At 52.2% G+C, this 19,613-nt stretch overlaps 2 protein-coding genes across 2 annotated transcripts in view; one reads left to right on the top strand and one right to left on the bottom strand.

Annotated features, from left to right (window-relative positions):
• Window positions 1–3,857: 3,857 nt before the first annotated feature.
• Window positions 3,858–7,173, bottom strand: MTRFR (mitochondrial translation release factor in rescue; the record flags this gene model as incomplete). Its single annotated transcript, XM_080717596.1, has 2 exons — window positions 3,858–4,082; window positions 6,892–7,173. 2 exons carry the CDS (start codon window positions 7,171–7,173, stop codon window positions 3,858–3,860), a joined length of 507 nt encoding a protein of 168 aa, XP_080573722.1.
• Window positions 7,174–17,221: 10,048 nt separating this feature from the next.
• The window catches only part of MPHOSPH9 (M-phase phosphoprotein 9), a gene marked incomplete at both ends in the record, with an annotated part of 43,986 nt that continues 41,594 nt past the window's right edge, over window positions 17,222–19,613 (top strand). The window contains one exon of the mRNA XM_080717595.1: window positions 17,222–17,331. Within this exon, the coding sequence (XP_080573721.1) occupies window positions 17,222–17,331 (110 nt within the window). The remainder of the gene's footprint in view (window positions 17,332–19,613) is intronic.

The raw sequence follows: 19,613 nt of genomic DNA, 5'->3' as shown, positions 1-19,613 counted from the left end.
CGGCCGGAAGCTGGAGCGCTATCATCTTCCGACAGGATGAGATAACAGCTCCTCTCCCCAGTTCAGATGAAAGTCTTGTTTTCAAACTGGTAACAGTTTAGTTGTTTTCTCCCATGGTTCCCTAGGCTCTGAACCTCCAGCGTCAGAGACCGAGAAAAGCTTTCGAAGATAATTAGATTTGCATTTTAAGTAGTTAGGAACCACCCAGGTTTCCTCCTCCTTCTGTTTTTTTTTTTTTAAGCATTGACTTAAAAGACGCAGTGAAGTTGTTTTACAGCAAGCTGCTGTCTGCCTCCAAGATGCTGGTGTCTCCCTTCGGCCTCGTCCTCTGGATACACTCACGGCACCCATTCGACCTTTGTTCTTAAGCGCATCCGACTCCGGGGATTTGTGTTGACGCAGCCGGGCTGGCTCAGTAGCTGGTCCCATTTGCCACACGGCGTAGATTCTGCTTAATGGGATTTTCTTTTTTGCTTAAGCATTTGCATGACTCTTAGTGCTTTGAAATCAATTTCTAAAAATGCACAAGTTATAAATACAGAAGAAAGAGCAACCCACCCAACCTAACAAGGACCCCGAGAATTTTCATACTAAGACTGTATGTAGATTTCCGTTCTGCGTTTATTGTAAGTTGATCAAAACATCGGGAAGAAAATGACTAAAACTGTTTGCATCTTTATATGTATTTATTACTTGATGTAATAAAGCTTATTTTCATTAACAATTTGTATTAAGACGTGGGTCCCATGGATTCTTCAGCACTGAGTTAAGGCAGCTGAGCCTTACTGAGATTGGAGATGCCTGTAAGGGCAGCTGCCCACTGGCTCTCAAACACTGTGTCATTGGTACACCTGCCCGGGAAAGGAGGTACTTGCTTCAGTCGCAGTTGGGATGATGTAAGGTTGTATCGTGGACGTATCTTTGTGTGTGTGGGGGTACTTGGGATTGAGACCCAGGACATTCTTCCTCTGAGCCATATCCCCAGATTTTTTTTTTCTTTTTTTTTTTTGTGGTACTGGGCATGGAACCCAGGGGCATTCTACCTCCGAGCTACACCCCCAGCCGTATTTTTTATTCTTTATTTGGAAACAGGGTCTCGCTGAGTTGCAGAGGGCCTCAGTAAGTAGCTGAGGCTGGCTGGAATCTGTGATCCTTCGTCTCAGCCTCCCAAGTCCTGGGATGACGAGCGCGCGCCCCCACGCCCGGCTCTGGGTGCGTCTTAACTGCAGGAGACTGAAATGTATGCTGGGAAGAGAGTGAGAAGAGCTTCCCGTCCTCAGCCCCTCCGGACCCATCCCATGAGCGTTGCCTGGGTTCTGCAGAATCAATTTTTCCTGTGGTGTGGTTGGTAAACGGTTTAGTACTTCCTCTCTTGCTCCCTGGAAGGATTGGCTGGTGGAGAAGGAAGGAGTTGCCCAGGGTGTCCTGAGAACCCAGCAGTGCCTCCCGCAGGGCTTCCGAGTTCATCACTGCTGTCAGCCTCCCTGAGCGGGAGGGACCGCTTTGGCAGGCGCGAGGCAAGGCCTCAGTCCTCCAGGGCCTAAGGGCTCCAGGTGCGCCAGGTCCTGGGTCCCGGTCACGGGCAGTGGAGTGCGGGCAGGGTGGAGACAGCCCGGGCCGTGGCTCTTCCTGGTGTGGCTCCAAGTCTCCCCTCTCACCGCCCCGGCTTCTTGCCTCCGACTCGGCTGCCGCTCAGGGTGGGTTGGCATCCGCCGGCCTGCGCGCTGGTGGGAGGTGGAGACAGCAAGGTGCGGGGTGTGCGGACGTCCCGGGCTGCGCACTAGGCAAGGACCGCCATACCAACGTGGGAGGCTGAGACGGGAGGATTGCAGGTTTGAAGCCATCCTCAGCAGTTTAGCGAGGCGCTCATAACTTAGACTCTGTTTCCAAATAAAAGTAAAACAGGGCTTGGGGTGTAGGTTGGAAAAAGAAAATAGAGAATGGCCATAGCCGGCAACCTCAAACAGTGTTTTACTTGGATTTTACAGGGCTGGGCTGCCTGCTTGTGGGACAGGCCTAGACTGAGGTGAGGCAGGGTCTCTCCCCTGGTACTTTACCTACTGTGTGTGTGTGTGTGTGGTACTGGGGATGGAACCCAGGGGCATTCTACCTCCACGCTTCATCCCCTGCCCTATTTTTTATTCTTTTTTTTTTGGTCTGGGGATGGAACCCAGAGGCATTTGACCTCCGAGCCACACCCCCTGCCCATATTTTATTCTTTATTTTGAAACAGGGTCTCACTGAGTTGCAGAGGGCCTCACTAAGTAGCTGAGGCTGTCCACGAACCGCGACCCTCCAGTCTCGGCCTCCCCAATGCTGGGATTACAAGCGTACGCCACCACGCCCGGCCTTATTCTTTATTTTGAAACAGGGTCTGAGTTGCAGAGGGCCTCACTAAGTAGCTGAGGCTGGCTGTGAACTGCCATCCTCCTGTCTCGGCCTCCCAGATGCTGGGATGACAAGTGTGCGCCACCACACCTGGCTTTAGTATTTTGGAACAGGATCTCACTAAGCAGCTGAGGCTCTGCACCTGCAATCCTGTCTCAGCCTCCCCAGTGCTGGATCGCAAGCGTGGCCACCACGCCCGGATGCCATTAATGGTTGACTCAATCCTCCCCCTCCCCACCAAAGTGGAGCCTACTTGAAGAAATTAATTTTTTCAAATTTTTCTTACTCTTCGCCTTTTATAATAAAACAATCACACAAACCAATGTGTAGCTTAAAGTAAGGCGAGCCAGGCACAGGAGCACCAGGAGCCCCGCTGTCCTGGAGACTCACGCCGTATTGCTTGAGCCTAGGAGTTTGGGCCGGCCTGTCTTTCTTGGTGCTAGAGTTTGAAGCCAGGGGCTTGTGCGTGGTCGGCAAGTGCACAACCACCGAGTCATACCCCTAGTCTAAGAGACCCTGCTTCTCTTTTTTTTTTTTTTTTGGTAGAGATTGAACCAGGGGCTTTCTACCTCTTAACTATACCCCCAGACCTTTCATTTTTACACAGGGGATGGACTCTGGAGCTTTCCTGCTTTGGGCTACACCCCCAGCCCTGTTTTGTTTTATTTGGAAAGGGTCTCACTAAGTTGCTGAGGCTGGCTTTGAACCTGTAGTCCTCCTGACTCAACTTCATGAGTACTAGAATTGCAGGCATGTCGCCACATCTGGCTGAGACCCTCTAAAAAAAAGGGGGGAATGCCCTTCTAACTACTGCCCAGGTCAAGAAACAGAACTCCGTCACCTACCTCAGAAGCCCCGCCATATGCCTCCCCAAAAAGTAACCATGGTCATTTTATAGTAATGACTGTGTATGTGTGTGTCTGCAGTACTGGAGATGGAACCCAGGGGCATTTCTCTACCTCCAAGCAACACCCCCAGCCCTGTTTTTTATTCTTTATTTTGAAACAGGGTCACTGCATTGCAAAGGGCCTAAGTAGCTGAGGCTGTCCACGAACTGCCATCCTCCTGCCTCAGCCTCCCGAATGCTGGGATGACGAGCGCGCCCACCGCTGTCTCGTTCGTTTTATTCTCAAAGTATGCATCTGTGTGCGCTAAAGTTTAGCCTACCACCTCAAAACTCTGATGTCTGTTTTTTTGTGTTTGTGCTACTGAGGACGGAACCCTTCTGTGCCACACCCCCAGCCCTGTTTTATTTTTTATTTTGAAATAAGACCTCACTAAATTGCTGGGTCTGGCCTGGAACCGGCAGTCCTCCTGTCTCAGCCTCCCGAGGACTGGGAGGTAGAGTGCGTCCCGACCCAGCTTGATCTCAGGTCCATCGGTGACTCCTTAGGGCTCTGTTCCCAGCTGGTGCCGGCGTCTCCGCCATTCCTGCGAAGCTTGCTGGCGGTCCAGTCGGGAGAGCGAGTTCAGTGCTCAGTGGCACTTTTGCTCGATTCCCAGAGCTCTCTGAGTGCTTTCTTTTTTTCTAGCGTCTCCTTTACTCTTTTCTTCCTCTCTTGTTTTTTCCTCTCCGCCTCCCGCTTCTCTTTGAGGACAGGACTGTTCTTGCCGTTGTAGAAGACGTCCACTTTCTCTTGGAGGATCTTCCGAGCCAGCTTCCTGTTGTGATCCACAGATCTCGTCTGGTGGCACTGGAAGAGACAACGTTCCGGAGGTGAAACCCGCACGCTGTGGGAGGTGGCTGGGCCTCTCAGATCGCTTAATTCGCCTTTGCCCGTTACAGATGGGGACAGGTCTGGGGGAAAGCCACGTGCCAGGAGTCCCCGTGAGTCAGTGGCCCTGAAGAGCAGGCCTGGCCTCTGCCGAGGCCGCCGCCCCTTCCTGAACCCTAGCTGGATTCTGGGACTTTCACTGAGGCTTTTTTTTTTTTTTTTTTTTTTGGTGGTACTGTGGTTGGAACCCAGGGGCTTTCTACCTCCAGGCTACGCTCCCAGACCTATTTTATACTTTATTTGGAAACAGGGTCTCACTAAGTTGCTGAGAGCCTCACTAAGTAGCTGAGGCTGGCTTCGAACCTGCGCGATCCTCCTGTCTCAGCCTCCCAAGCGCCGGGATTACAAGTGTGCGCCACCACGCTCAGCTCACTGAGGCTTTTTAGATTGTAATTTTTGTTTAGAAGCAACAGCAGCCTTCAAAGAACTTTAAGAGCCTCAAAAATAATTGTAAAGCATGAGCCAGTGGTCTGGCTTGTGACCGAGCACTGGGCCCTGCCCCATGTGTGCACCACTCACAGATGGCAGAGTCTGGAGCCGGGCATGGTGGAACACACTTGTCATCCCAGCATTCGGGAGGCTGAGACAGGAGGATCGTGGTTCGCGGACAGCCTCAGCTACTTAGTGAGGCCCTCCGCAACTCAGTGAGACTCGGTTTCAAAAATAGGGCAGAGATTAGCTCGGAGGTCAGATGCCCCTGCGCTCCATCCCCAGACCCACACACACAAAAAAGGCAGAGTCAGTCTGGAGGATAAAAGAGCATGTTTATTATTAGCCAACCACAACATTTAGACAGAAACTTTGCTATTACGGGCAAGCACCTAGCAAAGCTGGTTGACAAAAGAAATGTTAGTAAATGAGGGTAAAAGGTACCAAACAGATCTGAAGCTGTTAAAAACAGTGGGTTTGAGCTGGGCGTGACCCCAACACAGGAAGACCACAGGTTTGAGACCAGCCTCAGCAATTGAGTGAGACCCTGTTTCAAAATAGCATAGGCTAGCCGGGCGTGGGGGTGCACGCTTGTCATCCCAGCACTCGGGAGGCTGAGACAGGAGGCTCGAGGTTCGTAGCCAGCCTCAGCTACTTAGCGAGGCCCTCCGCAACTCAGGGAGACCCTGATTCCAAATAAAGAATAAAAAAACAGGGCTGGGGGTGTAGCTCAAAGGTAGAACGCCCCTGGGTTCCGTCCCTAGTACCGCAACAAAACAAACTGTTGTTATCTCAGAGGTAGAATGCCCCTGGGAGCACTCTCAGTAACACACACACACACACACACACACACACACACACACACTGTTATGTCAGGTTTCAGAATTTTGCTCAGTTCTGACAACTGAGCTCTGGGGAACTGAACCATAGGGGCATTCTACTTTGAACCACACCTCTAGCCTTTTTTGAATGTTTGGCACTGGGGATGGAACCCAGGGGCATTCTACCTCTGAGCTCTACCCCCAGCCCGATTTTTTCTTATTTTAAATCAGGGTCTAAGTTATGGAGGGCCTCACTAAGTAGCTGAGGCTGTCTGTGAACCCAGATCCTCCCGTCTCAGCCTCCCAAATGCTGGGATTACACGCGTGCGCCACCATGCCCAGCTACCCCTAGCCTTTTTTATTTTCCATTTTGAAATGGTCTTGCTAACCTGCTGAGGCTGTCCTTGAACCTGCGCCCCTCCTGTCTCAGACTCCTGCGTCCTGGCACTTCCAGGGGGTGTCACCGCATCTGCCTGTGGCTGAGCTGCTCACTGGGGCTCCTGGGTCGGGAGTTGCCTGCCTCCTGCAAGTCACCTGCTATCAGGGCCCTTAGCATTTCTCCACGTTACCGTCCCTGACGGCCGTGCTGCTCTGGGGCCCTCTAGCGGTGGGCGTGTGTCAGGATGGGCCAGCGGCTCCAACTACCGCCACCAAGAACCAGGAAATACTGGGCCACTTCCTAGGGGTTCAGAACTTGGTTAGAGCTGTCGGTTCCAGCATTTGGGAGGCTGACACGGGAGGATCGTCGGGCGGCGACAGCCTCAGCTACTTTGTGAGGCCCTTTGCAACTCAGTGTGACCCTGTTTCAAAGTAAAGAATAAAAAATAGAGCTGGGGGTATAACTTGGTGGTAGAATGCTTCTGGGTTCCATCCCCATACTGCCAAAAAAAAAAAAAAAAAAAAAAACCACCCAAACCCAAACAACAACAACAAAACAAAACAATAAAACCAAACAAACCAGAAAACAGGAAGAGGCCCGCCACCCAGGGATCCGCCTGTGTCGGCCTGTGCTCTGCCTGGCAAGCAACCCGGCCTCTGCTGAATGTGTTTATTTATTTATTTATTTATTTATTATTCATTTTCTGGTACTGGGGATGGACCCCAGGGGCATCTACCTCTGAGCTACACCCTCAGCCCCATTTTTTATTCTTTATTTTGAAACAGGGTCTCACTGAGTTGCAGAGGGCCTCACTAAGTAGCTGAGGCTGTCCAGGAACCACGATCCTCCGGTCTCAGCCTCCCGAATGCTGGGATTACAAGCGTGCGCCACCACGCCCGGCCGCGTCTGCTGAATTCAAGGGTAGCAGGGATACGCTGGCTGCAAGGGGTCCCGGAGTGGGCTTGAGGCTGTGCCGGAGATGGCTCAGGCACGGGCAAGTCTGCACTGAGGCAGTGACCTCCGCGGCCCTGCTGGCGGGGCCGGCCTCAGTGAGACTGCCCGCCCTCGGCGCCCACCGTCTGCGCCCTGCGGCCTCTACCTTGACAACGATGCCCGAGGGGACGTGCTTCAGCACCACGCAGTTGCTCGTTTTGTTGGTGGCCTGGCCCCCTGGGCCGTGGCCCTTCACAAACTGCTCCTCCAGCGCGTTCTCGTCCAGGGGCAGCAGCGCGGGGCAGTCCTTCTTGCCCGCCGTCTGGACCACGGAGGCAGCGAGCCTTGGGGACAGCAACAGCAGCTGCCCCCAGAGCCCCGGTCCCCGAGGCGCTGCGCGTGTTCTGCTGAGCGGGGCAGGGCAGCGAAGGAAATCCCAGGCGGCCATCAGGGACGTGGCTGGGCTGGCTCAGGCCCTGAAGTGGACACACAGAAAGGCCAGTAAGATGCCTCTGCTCAGAATGCTGCCCCAGGCTTTTTTTCTTTTTGGTGGTGGTACTGGTGTGAAACCCAGGAGCCTCCTACCTCTCAGCTACACCTTCATCCCATTTTATTTTTATTTTAAAACACAGTCTCACTAGGTCGCTGAGAGTCTCACTACATACTGAGGTTGTTCTCGAACCTGCGATCTACCTGTCTTGTGTGTATGGTACTGGGGATGGAACCCTTCTACCTCTGGGCTACACTCCCAGACCTATTTTATATTTTTATTTGGAAACAGGGTCTCTTAAGCCTGGCTTCGAACTTGCTGGCTTCGAACCTGTGCAATCCTCCTGTCTCTGCTTCCCAAGCAGGGGATTACAAGCATGCACCACTGCGCCCAGCTTTTATTCTTTATTTTGAAACAAGGTCTCACTGAGTTGCAAAGGGCCTAAGTAGCTGAAGCTGGCCGCAAACCTCGAACCTCCTATGTCAGCCTCCCAAACGCTGAGATTATAAGTGTGCTCCACCACTTCAGCTTTTGTAAACATTTATAACAGATCAAAACTATTTTCAAGGGACTCAGAGGTCCTGTTTCTCAGGAAGGAAAGCTTTCAGGGTGAAATTCAGAAAACGGGGCTGTAGTTTGATGCATAAACACTGCATCAAGCAGGAATTAGGATGAGTCGGGTAACAGTATTTCAACATTTCTGAATCCGAAGTCAAAATGTGAAGTGGCTGGGCGTGGTGGCGCACGCTTGTAATCCCCGTGCTTGGGAGGCAGAGACAGGAGGATGGCGCAGGTTCAGAGCCAGCCTCTCTGGCTTAAGAGACCCTGTTTCCAAATAAAAAAATATATATAAAAATAGGTCTGGGAGTGTAGCCTGGAGGTAGAAGGGCTTCCAGGAACCCCAATACCACCAAAAAAAAAAAAAAAGTGAAATTGGTTGTCTCTTTTACAGCTGAACTTCAACAGTCTGACACGGTACGCTATCAATCAATGTCACGATTGTTGCTTTTAAGTGTTTCCAGTTTCACGGATCTGAAGAGGAACATTGTTCCTTGGACGCACTGCCAGGAATGAGACCCACTTGGTGTTCATTGTTGGGATGGCCCGATCCGTGCGCTCACTGAGGCGCTGGCCAGGCTCACGGCACCATCGAAGCACAGCGAGGGCCGTGGGGTGGAGAGAGACTGTCTTCACGGAGCTTGCAGGCCAGTTAGAGACGAAACTCGGACGGGAGGTGGGGCCCAGTGCACCTTGTAATCCCAGCACTTGGACTGCAGGTTCGAGGCCAGCCTCAGCAATTTAGTGAGACCGTGTTTCAAAATGAAAAGGGTTGGAGGCATAGTTCACAGGTAGAACACCCCTGAGTTCAACCCTCAGTAGCACAAAAAAATCAACTATTCAAAGACACAGCCTAAGATCAATACAACTTAGTTGGCAAATGGGAAAAAGACCTGTAAGGATAAAGTCCCATAGGACTTTGCCCCTCCCTCCCTCCCTTCCTTCCTTCTTGGACGTGGAGATTGAACCCAAGGATTCTACTTCCGAGTACCAACCCCCAGTCCTAAGTTGCTAAGTTGCTGAGGCCGGCCTCGAACCTGCAATCCTCTTGTCGGTCTCCTGACTACCGGGATGACAGGCACCAGCACGCCCGGCAACGTGACAGTGTTAAACCCTATGCTAGGCTAGTTTTCAACTCCAGGGCTGGCCCTGTGGTCTAAACCTGTTTTCTTTCTTCTTTTATGATGCTCACTGTGTTTCCATCCCAAGGGATGAGGAGTAAGACAATCCTGGTGGGAAGGGCTGCATTTTGAAGTAGTATGCTGATGAAAATGGCACTTTATTTTTTATTTTTCTGCCGAGCTGGGGATTGAACCAAGGGATTCATGCTTCCTAGGCAAGCACTCTGCCACTGAGCTACATTCCCAGCCCTAAAATGCTACTTAAAAAAAACCAAAAAACAAAAACTGGCTTTTGCTTACTGTGTGAGAGACAGTAGAGGTGATAAACCGAGTTTCTCTGTGAGCTCAATAACCAACTAGCTAAATGCACTTGAGCGAGCGGATGGCCTCATTCCCCAGAATCCCCCTTCCCATGTGTGTTTCAATCTACAGATCGGAATCCACTGCCCCGGGAGTGGATTCCCAATGGAACAGGAGCTTCCGCCAGCTGGTGAACCTGAGCGGTGGGACACGAGGTGCCCGTGTGGGGACAAAGGCAGGAAGCGGTGGGGCCCAGGAGGCTTCCCAAGGACGGGCGCCGTCATAGTCCCCGTCTCAATCCCTACCCTACTCTGCTCGGCCTGGAAGATCTCCTGCCCAGCTGAAGTTCAGGAAGGGCCCCGGGTTCGGTTTCTGGCTGTTTAATGGAGGATTCCAGCAGCCAATCAGACAATCCAGGACGCGTCTAGTGTCCTGGAGCTCTGGCCCCACTCCAGTGATGTCAGAAACGACAAATGCACCCAGGATTGTCCATTCCCAAAGGCTGGAGCCTAGGAACTGAATTCCAGTCCTTGTGAAACCCAGAGACCGGCCTAAAGTCTCTGGGGAACAATAAAAGCAGCTCGAGTTATCGCCTGTCGTGACATTAAAGCAGAAAAAGCAAAAGGTGAAAAGAAGCGGGAATAAGGGAAAGCGGCCGTCGGACGCTCTGCTCCAATTCCTCTCTGTGAATGTGGCTCTCATTTGGGGCCATCTACCTTTCCTTTGTTGAAGGCTTTCGCTCTAAACAGCTGGTCAAAACTTAGATTAAAACCTCTCAGCAGCCTAGTGAGACCCCGTTTCAAAATATAAAGGGTTGGGGTGCAGCTCAGAGGTAGAATGCCCCCGGGTTCAAAAGCCGGCCGCAGAGGTGCATACCTATAATCCCAGTTTGTGGGAGGCTGAGACAGGAGGGTCGCAGGTATTAAAGCCAGCTCAGCAACTTCGTGAGGCGGTCTGCAGTTTGGTGAGACTCAGTTTCCAAATAAAATGAGACGGGGCTGGGGGTATAGCCTGGAGGTAGAATGCAATCCAATCCCCAGCACCCCAAGATAAAAGGAAACACCAACTCCTGGAATGGGGGACTGGTTGGTAGTGAGTGCACCTCAGTCTGGACCCTTGGACTGCTCACTGGTGATGGTGCCGGCCGTGCTCTCCTGGGGCACGGTGCTCCCTGGAGGACAGGGCTCTCCTGGGGGACGGTGCTCCCCTGGAGGACAGGGCTCTCCTGGGGCACGGTGCTCCCCTGGAGGACAGGGCTCTCCTGGGGCACGGTGCTCCCTGGAGGATGCAGCTCCAAATCCCATCTCTCAGTGTGGTCCAAAGCACAAGGGCGGGCTTGTCGGGAATGAAGGCTCCGGGTCCACCCAGCCCCACTCATCCATCGCACGCTCCTGATGCAAGCCTGCGGGCCATGTGAGGGCGGACGTGGCTGTCCAAGGGAGTGGGGACCGCAGTCCAGGCTTGAGGCAGACCATGTCCTTTCCCAGGCCTGAGGGCTGGCTCGGGGCTTCAGACCGAGTGTGAAGCACCTCTCCCCCACGGCCGGTTCAGAGCCAGTTCTCCAACAAGGAGAGCACGGCAGGTCCAGCAGGAAGCGCAAGCGGCCACCTTTGGTTTGGGGGCAGGTGGAGGAGGAGAGGACTGTGCGGGTTCACGAGACAGCTGGTGAGGTGTCCACAGGGAGCAGCATCCACTCCAGGTCACACCGACAGATCCTGCTCGTCTCCTTAGCAGGAGCCTGCACCATGGCAGTCGCACCTGCCTACTGGAGCACACCACTGTGAGCTGCTTCTACTTGTAGTGTCTTACAGGAACCTTATAATTTATCAACCACACTTAAAATAAAACACACAGCCGCAGCAACAGTGACACTCCAGCTTCTTCGACAAGTCTGTGTTCCCATTAATGGTGCCTTGTATTTGTTTAGGTATCAGATATTAGCAGGGCACTTTAAAATATAGGGGTGTGCCACCGGGCACGGCTGAGTTTTCAAGCCCTGACACTAGATTTATCCTTTCCACAGCTTCTTTTGTTACCTCTCATAATCTCAATGTGTTCTTTTTCCAATTCCTTAAAAAAAAAGGGTGACCTCATTTTCTTGACCTTTCTCTTTTTGCCTCATTTGTTTGGTCCCAGAAAAGCCAGACTGCAGAGGCTATGAGCTTTGTGGTCATCGCATCCTGCTTGGTGGGAGCGAGTCACACAGGGCGCCACAGGTCGTGCCATCAGAGGGGAGCGCTTCAGCTCCTGAAACTACAGAGCGGAGGAGCCTTTGACCAACATGCCCTTAGGGCATAAGCCTCGCCTGGCCTGCGAGCAAACTGTTTCCTGGGCTTTCTGACGCTCAGAGGGAAAGGCGTCTGCCAGCGTGGGACTTGGTGTGGTCCAGCTGGAGAGGTACCTGGACACCATCAGAAGGGAGACAAGGCTAACTGGTGAGATCATAATCCTGGCCTGAAAGCAGGTGCCAAGGGGATGATTATGACACTAAAACCACTCCCCAGCAGGCTCGGCTGAAGGATAGAGACAGAAAGATCGCACAGGTTCGAAGCCAGCCTCAGCTACTTAGTGAGGCTCTCAGCAACTTAGTGTCAGCAACTTAGTGAGACCCTGTTTCCAAATAAAGTATAAAATAGGTCTGGGAGTATAGCTCGGAGGTAGAAAATCCCCGGCGTTTCACCCCCAGTACCACAAAATAAATAAATTACCTAAAAGACAAAAATCAAAAACATACCTCCAAACTGAAACCGAACCCATCTATTTTTGTAGCCGAAAGCAATATCAACTGTCCTCTGCATGCTTAATAACTAATCACTAGTTCTTGCTCCTGGGCTATTTTTTCTTTTAGGGAAACATACCTCTGGTTGCCTGGAGCTGTCTCAGGAATTGACAATTTAGTGTCAATTTTCTGTGTGTTCAAGATTCTACAATGTTTCCGATAGTTTTTTGTGACAAACTGAAATCAGTTATAAAACTGCCTCTTTAGGTGGGTGGGCTTGAAATTTGGTCACTGGAAATAGAGTCGTGTGCTTACGGATAATTTGCTTTTGGTTACATGAGCATCGTATTGGCTGAAGGCTAATGCAAGGGGCGGTGGGTTTCCATTTATTTTAGCTCGAGATCTGACACACACCGATGGGGTTTTGGATGGAGACCAGTTGAACTGTTGGAAAATAACAGGTATTCTAAGGAGGCGCACAGGAGATGGAATGCCTCTCGGCGGGGTTTGCCATTCCACGGGCAAATCTCCAGCATCCTGGCTTCCCAGTTCCATCTCTGCCACACTTAAGTGCGAACTATCGCTAAGGCCAGGGCACTGGGCGGAGAGTTGTGGACACATCTTCAAGGCTCACTAGGCTGGAGAATGTGGGCTGGGGGCCCACGGGAAGGAAAGCGGCCTTTCTGTGGTCCTGAGAGCCCAGTAAGGGCAGGGCTGATCCATGCCACTCCTGAGAGAGTGCTTGCTGCGGGGCCGGAGCTCCAGCCAGCTCTGCAAAAGGAGCCCGGCGTGGTGGCGCACGCTTGTAATCCCAGCATTTGGAGGCTGCGACAGGAGGACCGCGGTTCCCGGCCACCAGCCTCTGCTACTACTTAGCGAGGCCCTTTGCAATTCAGCGAGACCCTGATTCGAAGTAAAGAATAAAAAATTGGGCTGGGGGTGCAGCTCGGAGGTAGAAGACCCCTGGGTTCCATCCCCAGTGTGTCCGTCCCATTTCTCCTTGGGCCTCCGTGGGGCTGTTTTCAACCAGGGGGGCGGCGATCTCTCCTCCTCTCCCCCGCCCCGAGCAGCTCGGAGTAAACCGAGTCCAGGGTCAGGGCCGACTCCATCTCCCGGCCACAGGCCCTCGGCCCAACGGGTTGTGCGACTTAGGATCGCAGGACCGGCAAAACCCAGGCGTCCCGGCTCCCTGACCGCTGTCCAGAGCTCTTGGCAATCCTGGGCAGCCGTCGGGGCGCCTGGCTGCTCGCTTACCTGGTCTCTCGCCCGAAACCTTCCAGGAAAACCCGAACCGCCGCAGACCCGGGAGCGACAGGTCTGCGCAAGCGCGAAACTCTAAGCCGAAGCTTCCCTCACCTGCCCGAGACTCATTCCCACTCACTGCGCATGCGTGAGGCGGAGGCTTCTCGCCTGCGTGGCAGCGGTAGGTTCCCGGAGAGCCAATCAGAAGTGAGGGCTTGGCCGAGGCCTCTCCCCCCGCCCCCCGCGTAGGACCTCCCTCTCCGGCGCTCCGTGCGCGCTAGGGAAAGCGGAGGTCGGCACGCCCTCCGCGCTCAGCTGTCTCCGCCCCCTTCCGAGCAGCCAATCGCGGTGAAGACGCCGGGCGCGCGCACGCTCCCTCGAGTTTAACGGTCGCGAGAGGCCGCCCGGCCGAACCTGACTTCGGCAGTGGGAGCAGCGGCCAGGTAAGCGGCCCCTTCGGGGAACCGGGAGTCAGACTTAGGGACTCCATTTTGGCCGACCCCAGAGCGCGCCGACGGGCCGGGGTGAGGGGCGGCGGTTGTCAGGGTCGCCGGCCGGCCGGCTCGAGCCCGCTGGCGAGTGGGGGCGCGGGCCCACCGCGGGCCCTTTTCTAGTCTCTGCCCTTGAGTGACGTCCGCGCGGCCCAATCGCAGAGCGCCATCCCGGGGGCGGGGGGCTTTTTTTTTTTTTCCCCCTGGACCAGGTGCCAGGGCTTCTTTTGGGAGTCACGATAGTTGAAGCTTTGAGGTTTCTCCTCGGTCCTCTCTGCTTTGGGGTCTGGCAGTGATTTACAAATCCCCGAAGTCCTCCGGTCTCCTCTCCCCGGCCTCCCAAGCTGCAGCGACGCCCAGACAACTTTGCATTCGCTGGTGCAGCCCCGTCGTAGGCTCCATTTCTCTGCGGGGTTATGAGTTGGGGGCAAATCCAGGCGTCATGTTTTGTTGCTGGAAGGAAAAAAAAAAAAATCTCGGTCCCTACATTCATTCCCTACCAAGTTGTCCTGTCTTTATTTTTATTTTTTATTTTTTGCGTACTGGGGATGGAACCCAGGGGCAGGCTACCCTCCGAGCTGCACCCCCAGCCCTATTTTTTATTCTTTATTTTGAAACAGGTTCTCATCTGAGTTTCAAAGGGCCTAAGTAGTAGCTAAGGCTGTCCTCGAACCCCGATCCTTCTGTCTCAGCCTCCCGAATGCTGGGATTACACGCGTGGGGCTGCCACGCCCGTCTTGTCTTGTCTTTAAAATTTTGCATAATAGCCAGGGGTGGTGGCCCACGCCTGTAATCCCAGTACTAGGGAGGCTGAGACAGGAGGATCGCAGGTTCGAGGACAGCCCCAGCAAGTAGTGAGACTCATCAAAGTGGCGAGACCGTGTTTCAGAAATAATTAGGGCTGGGAGTGTAGATCGAGGTAGACTGTCCCTGGGTTCAGCGCCCAGTAAAACACACAGACGCAGGCACAATTGCATCATATCTGGCTCTCTCCCCTCTCCTCCTCTCTTCAGCCCCCCAGCCCCCATCTGGAGAAGCATCAATGGATTTCTAGTGGTTTTTCCTTCTGGCTCTGCTGCATCCGGGTTACAGATGGGGTCCACCTCCCTGGAGGACTCGCATTTCCCTGGTATAAGGGCAAGGTGATTAGAAGCCAGGTGTTGTCAGTGCCAATTGGAAGAGGCAGCCCCTGACTCTCTGAATACCTCATTTGTGGTCGGTGATGGGCTGAGCCCCTGGGGAGACATCTAGCTAGCTAGGTCCGGTTTCCCCAGGCTTTCACACCTGTCCCTGAAAATAAAACAGAAACAAAAAGCCGCTTCCTTGATGAGCTGATGGTTTCTGGCGGAGTGCTTTGTAACACTGGGCTCTGGAAAGTGAGAATCTACAGGGGGCACATCCTAGGTAATTTTCCTGTTTACACTCTCTTTTTAAGCTTTTTACTTTGCAAATAACTAACTTCCTTCTTTTGTTTTCTTTCTGGTACTGGGATTTATCCCAGGGGCATTCCACCTCCAGGCTATCTTTTTTTTTTTTTTTTTTTCAGTACTGGGGATTGAATCTAGGAGCATTCTACCTGTGAGCTTGAGCTACATCCCCAGCTCTGTTGTTTATTCTTTATTTTGAGACAGGGTCTCACTAAGTTGCAGAGGGCCTCACTAAGTAGCTGAGGCTGGGTGAGAACCTTCAGTCTTCCAGTTTCAGCCTCCCAAGTACTGGGATTACAAGAGTGCGCCACCATGCCCAGCTTTTTTTTTTTTTAAATGTTGAAACAGGGTCTAAGTTGCTGAGGCTGGTCTCAAACCTGCAATCCTCTTGTCTCAGCTTCCCAAATACTGGGATTACAGGCTTGCACCACCACCCCTGGCTTCCAAAAGATTGCTTCTTCAATCTTTTAAAAATGCGGCTTCAGTAAAATTATAGTTGGCCTGACAAATAGTTTATAAGAAATGATAAATCACAGCCCGGTGTGATGGCACATGCCTGGAATCCCAATACTCGTGAGACTGAGCCAGGAGGATGGCAGGGTCGGAGCCAGCCTCAGCTCAGCTAGGCTCTCAGCAACATAGCAAGACATTGTTTCCAAATCAGAAATATAAACTAAGGCTGGGGTTGTAGCCTGAAGATAGAAGCCCCTGCCCAAAACACACACAGGAAAAAGAAATGATACATCACAGAGTATGAAAGGTAGCAGTTTAACTGGTTCTTTTAATATCCAGTAAAATACCAAGTAGTTAAGTTCTCTTGTCACTGTATAAGCCAACAAGTGTGTACACTTGGTAGAATTTGTTAAATGAACAATATGAGCATTCCAACTGTTACATAATAGAATTGTGTCTAGAATCTTGATGTTAAGCACACAAAATCTGGCATATTACCTGAAATAGTTGTTGGTAGTTTTGCAAGTCACCCTTAGAGTAGTTTGTTTTAGATATCATATGCCATAAAATTCACCCATCTTGAATTTGTACGATGCGTTGGGTTTTAGTATATTTACATGGCTGGAGGACCACCACTCCCAGTTCCAGAACTTTCTGTCACCCCCAAAAGAACCCCCGTGCCCTTTACAGTCCCTCTCTCTCCGCTCCCAGCTGCTGGCAAATACTAATCTGCTGTTTGTGTCTGTGGATTTGCCTCTTCTAGATATTTCACATAAATGGAATGACTAGCTTTCGTTTTACTTAGCATAGTATTTTCTTTGTTTACTTTGCAGTATGTATCAGTGCTGTGTGTGTGTATGTGTGTGTGTGAGAGAGAGAGAGATGGCGTATTGAACCCAGAGGTCTTGTACCTTCCAGCTACATCCCTATCCTTACTGGGGACGGAACCCAGGGGCTTTTCTACCTCTGGGCTACACTCCCAGACCTATTTTATACTTTGTTTGGAAACAGGGTCTCACTAAGTAGCTGAAGATGCCTTTGATCCTGTGCGATCCTCCCGTCTCAGCCTCCCAAGCGCTGGGATGACAAGCGTGCGCCACCACGCCCGGCCCCCTATTTAAGTTTTTATTTTGAAACAGGGTCTCACTAAGTTGTGGAGGACCGCCCTAAGTTGCTGAGGCTAGTCTTGAACCTGTGACCCTTCTGTCTTTCCCTCCCAAGCACTGGGATTACAGGGGCGTGCCATCGGGCCCGGCTTTGTTTTCCTTTTAAAGACAGAAATGTATTTAGGAAAGCGAGGAATACACATCGCAGGCGCACCGGGCATCTCCACGTGAGCGGCCGCTTCGCTCTGTAGGCTGACGAGTGTCTGTGGCGCGGCCGCCAGGTGTCTCGTCCATCCCTCGTGGCCGGCCTCGGCGTGGCCTCCATTGTGCCATTGTGAGTCGTGCTCCTCCCTAGGCGTGTGTACAAAGAAGCGCAGATTCCGGTGATGGGCAGGGACTCGCTGAGCTGCGGCCGATCCTTCCTGTTCATTTTCAGACTCCGGAGGTTGGGCTGCTTCACACTTCTGAATGTCAGCAGCCGATGATGCCCGTGGGCGATGACGCGTCCGAAGAGGACCCGGACTCGGCTCCCTCAGGAGGCGGGCGAGCCTGTGTTTCCACGTAAGAGAGCGTAGCGTTTCCGTACACGATGGAAGAGTTTCACCTGGTGAAAACCTTCCGAAAAGCTACTTCAACTTCTGGAGAAACGGATACCAAAAACCCTTCCTGTCCTTTTGGACTGGGCGTAAATAAGAAAAGGTAAGGATGGGCTAGATGTTTTTATTTAATGCAACAGCGAGTCAAAATAACCTTATTTGCATAGGTTATCAATTTATCCAGATAGTGTCAGTTGCTGACTTGCATTTTTTTTTTTTTTTTTTTTTTTGCGGGTCTGGGAATGGAACCCAGGGTCATTCGACCTCTGAGCTACACCCCCGGTCTCACTGAGTTGCAGAGGGCCTCACTAAGTACCTGAGGCTGGCCGCGAACCAGGATCCTCAGATCTCAGCCTTCCGAATGCTGGGATTATAAGCGTGCGCCACCACGCCCGGCTTGCTTTTTTTATTGTTGTTTTTGGTGGTACTGGAGGTGGAACACAGGGGCTTTCTATCTCCGGGCTATACTCCCAGAACTATTTTATATTTTATTCGGAAACAGGGTCTCACTAAGTTGCTGAGAGCCTCACTAAGTAGCTGAGGCTGGCTTCGAACTTGTGCGATCCTCCTGTCTCAGCCTCCCAAGCACGGGGATTGCAAGCGTGCGCCACCACGCCCAGCTACATTTTTTTTTTTAAATAACTATGAGCTGGGCGTGGTGGTGCACACTTGTAATCCCAACACTTGGGAGGCTGAGGCCTGTCTCAGCTACTTAATGAGGCCCTTCGCTAAGAATAGAAAATCGGGCTGGGGCGTAGCTGGGAGGTTGAATGCCCTGGGTCCCGTCTCCATTTATGTCCCTCCCCAGTAAGTATACCAACTCCGATAGTCAAACGCCGGCTCTGGTCAGCAGCTGCTCGGGCTCGGTGTTGACCTTGAGATGAGCTCAGTCCTGTGTTTTTCTTCTGAGATGTCCTTTTTCGAACCTGCGAGCTCTTCTTATCTCAGCCTCCCAGTACTGAGATGATAAGCATGCACCGCCGTGCCCGGCTTTATTCGTATTTTTGAAACAAGGTCTCACTGAGTTGCAGAGGTCCTCACTAACTAGCTGAGGCTGGCTGTGAACCTGCGATCCTCCTGTCTCAGCCTCCCAAGTACTGGAATTACAAGTGTGTGCCACCACGCCTGGCTAATCGCTTTAAAAATTGTTCTGCCCGGCATGATGGTACACTCCTATAATCCCAGGACTTGGGAGGCTGAGACAGGAGAATCGCAGGTTCAAGGACAGCCTCAGCAAGTAGAGAGACTCAGCAACCTAGGGAGACCTTCGAAGAAATAAGAAAGAAGAAATAAAATCGGGCTGAGGATGTAGCTCAAAGGTAAAATGCCTCTGGGTTCGATCCTCAGAACCATAAAAAAACAATTGCCTCATGAGTAATTTAAAACAGGTTACAGGAATAATTAAAGTGAGAAAAGATAAAGTAGGGTGAACTTATTTTTCTTCTTTTGCGGTATTGGGGATGGAACCCAGGGGCATAACCTCCGAGCTACACCCCAGCCCTATTTTTTATTCTTTTTTTTTTTTTTTTTTTTTTTTTTTTGGTGGTACTGGGGTTCCTGGAAGCCCTTCTACCTCCGGGCTACACTCCCAGACCTATTTTTACATTTTTTTTAAAATTTGGAAACAGGGTCTCCTAAGCCAGCGCGCGCGGCTAGCTTCGAACCTGCGCGATCCTCCTGTCTCTGCCTCCCAAGCGCGGGGATGACGAGCGTGCGCCACCACGCCCGGCATATTCTTTATTTTGAAATAGGGCCTCACTTAGTTGCAGAGGGCCTCGCTAAGCAGCTGAGATTGTCTGCAAACGGCGGTCCTCCTGTCTCAGCCTCCTAAGTGCTGGGATGACAAGCGTGCGCCGCCACACTGGGCTTGGAGATTCTTCAAAGAATATGAAGTGGTTTGAAAGAGATGGCCACTACAGCAGTGTCATGGTGGCTGGCCACGGGGCTTTTCCTCTGTCCCTTGGTGGCCCTCTGCCGCCCTCTCCTGGAAGCACCCTGCGGAGCGTGGCGCTGGGTCCACCTGCGGGCACCTCCGCGCCCCTCTCGTGAGAGCTGTGTCGTCCAGCTCGTCTTTCTTTCCCTGTGACTGGTGGTTGCATCTACCACACTGGAACTAGATTAGTACAGCTGTGTAAATGAAATTTTTTTTTTTTTTTGCGGGTCTGGGGATGGAACCCAGGGGCATTCGACCTCCGAGCTACACCCCCTGCCCTATTTTTATTCTTTATTTTGAAACCGGGTCTCACTGAGTTGCAGAGGGCCTCACTAAGTAGCTGAGGCTGGCCGCGAACCGCGATCCTCCAGCCTCCCGAATGCTGGGATTATATGCGTGCACCCCCATGCCCGGCTTCGCTGTGTAAATTAATCGCTTACGGACCACTTCTG

Source organism: Muscardinus avellanarius (assembly GCF_963383645.1).
Source record: "Muscardinus avellanarius genome assembly, chromosome: 21".
Lineage (NCBI taxonomy): Eukaryota > Metazoa > Chordata > Mammalia > Rodentia > Gliridae > Muscardinus > Muscardinus avellanarius.
Note: the sequence above shows the minus strand (reverse complement) of the source record. Positions and strands in the feature narration are given on the sequence as shown.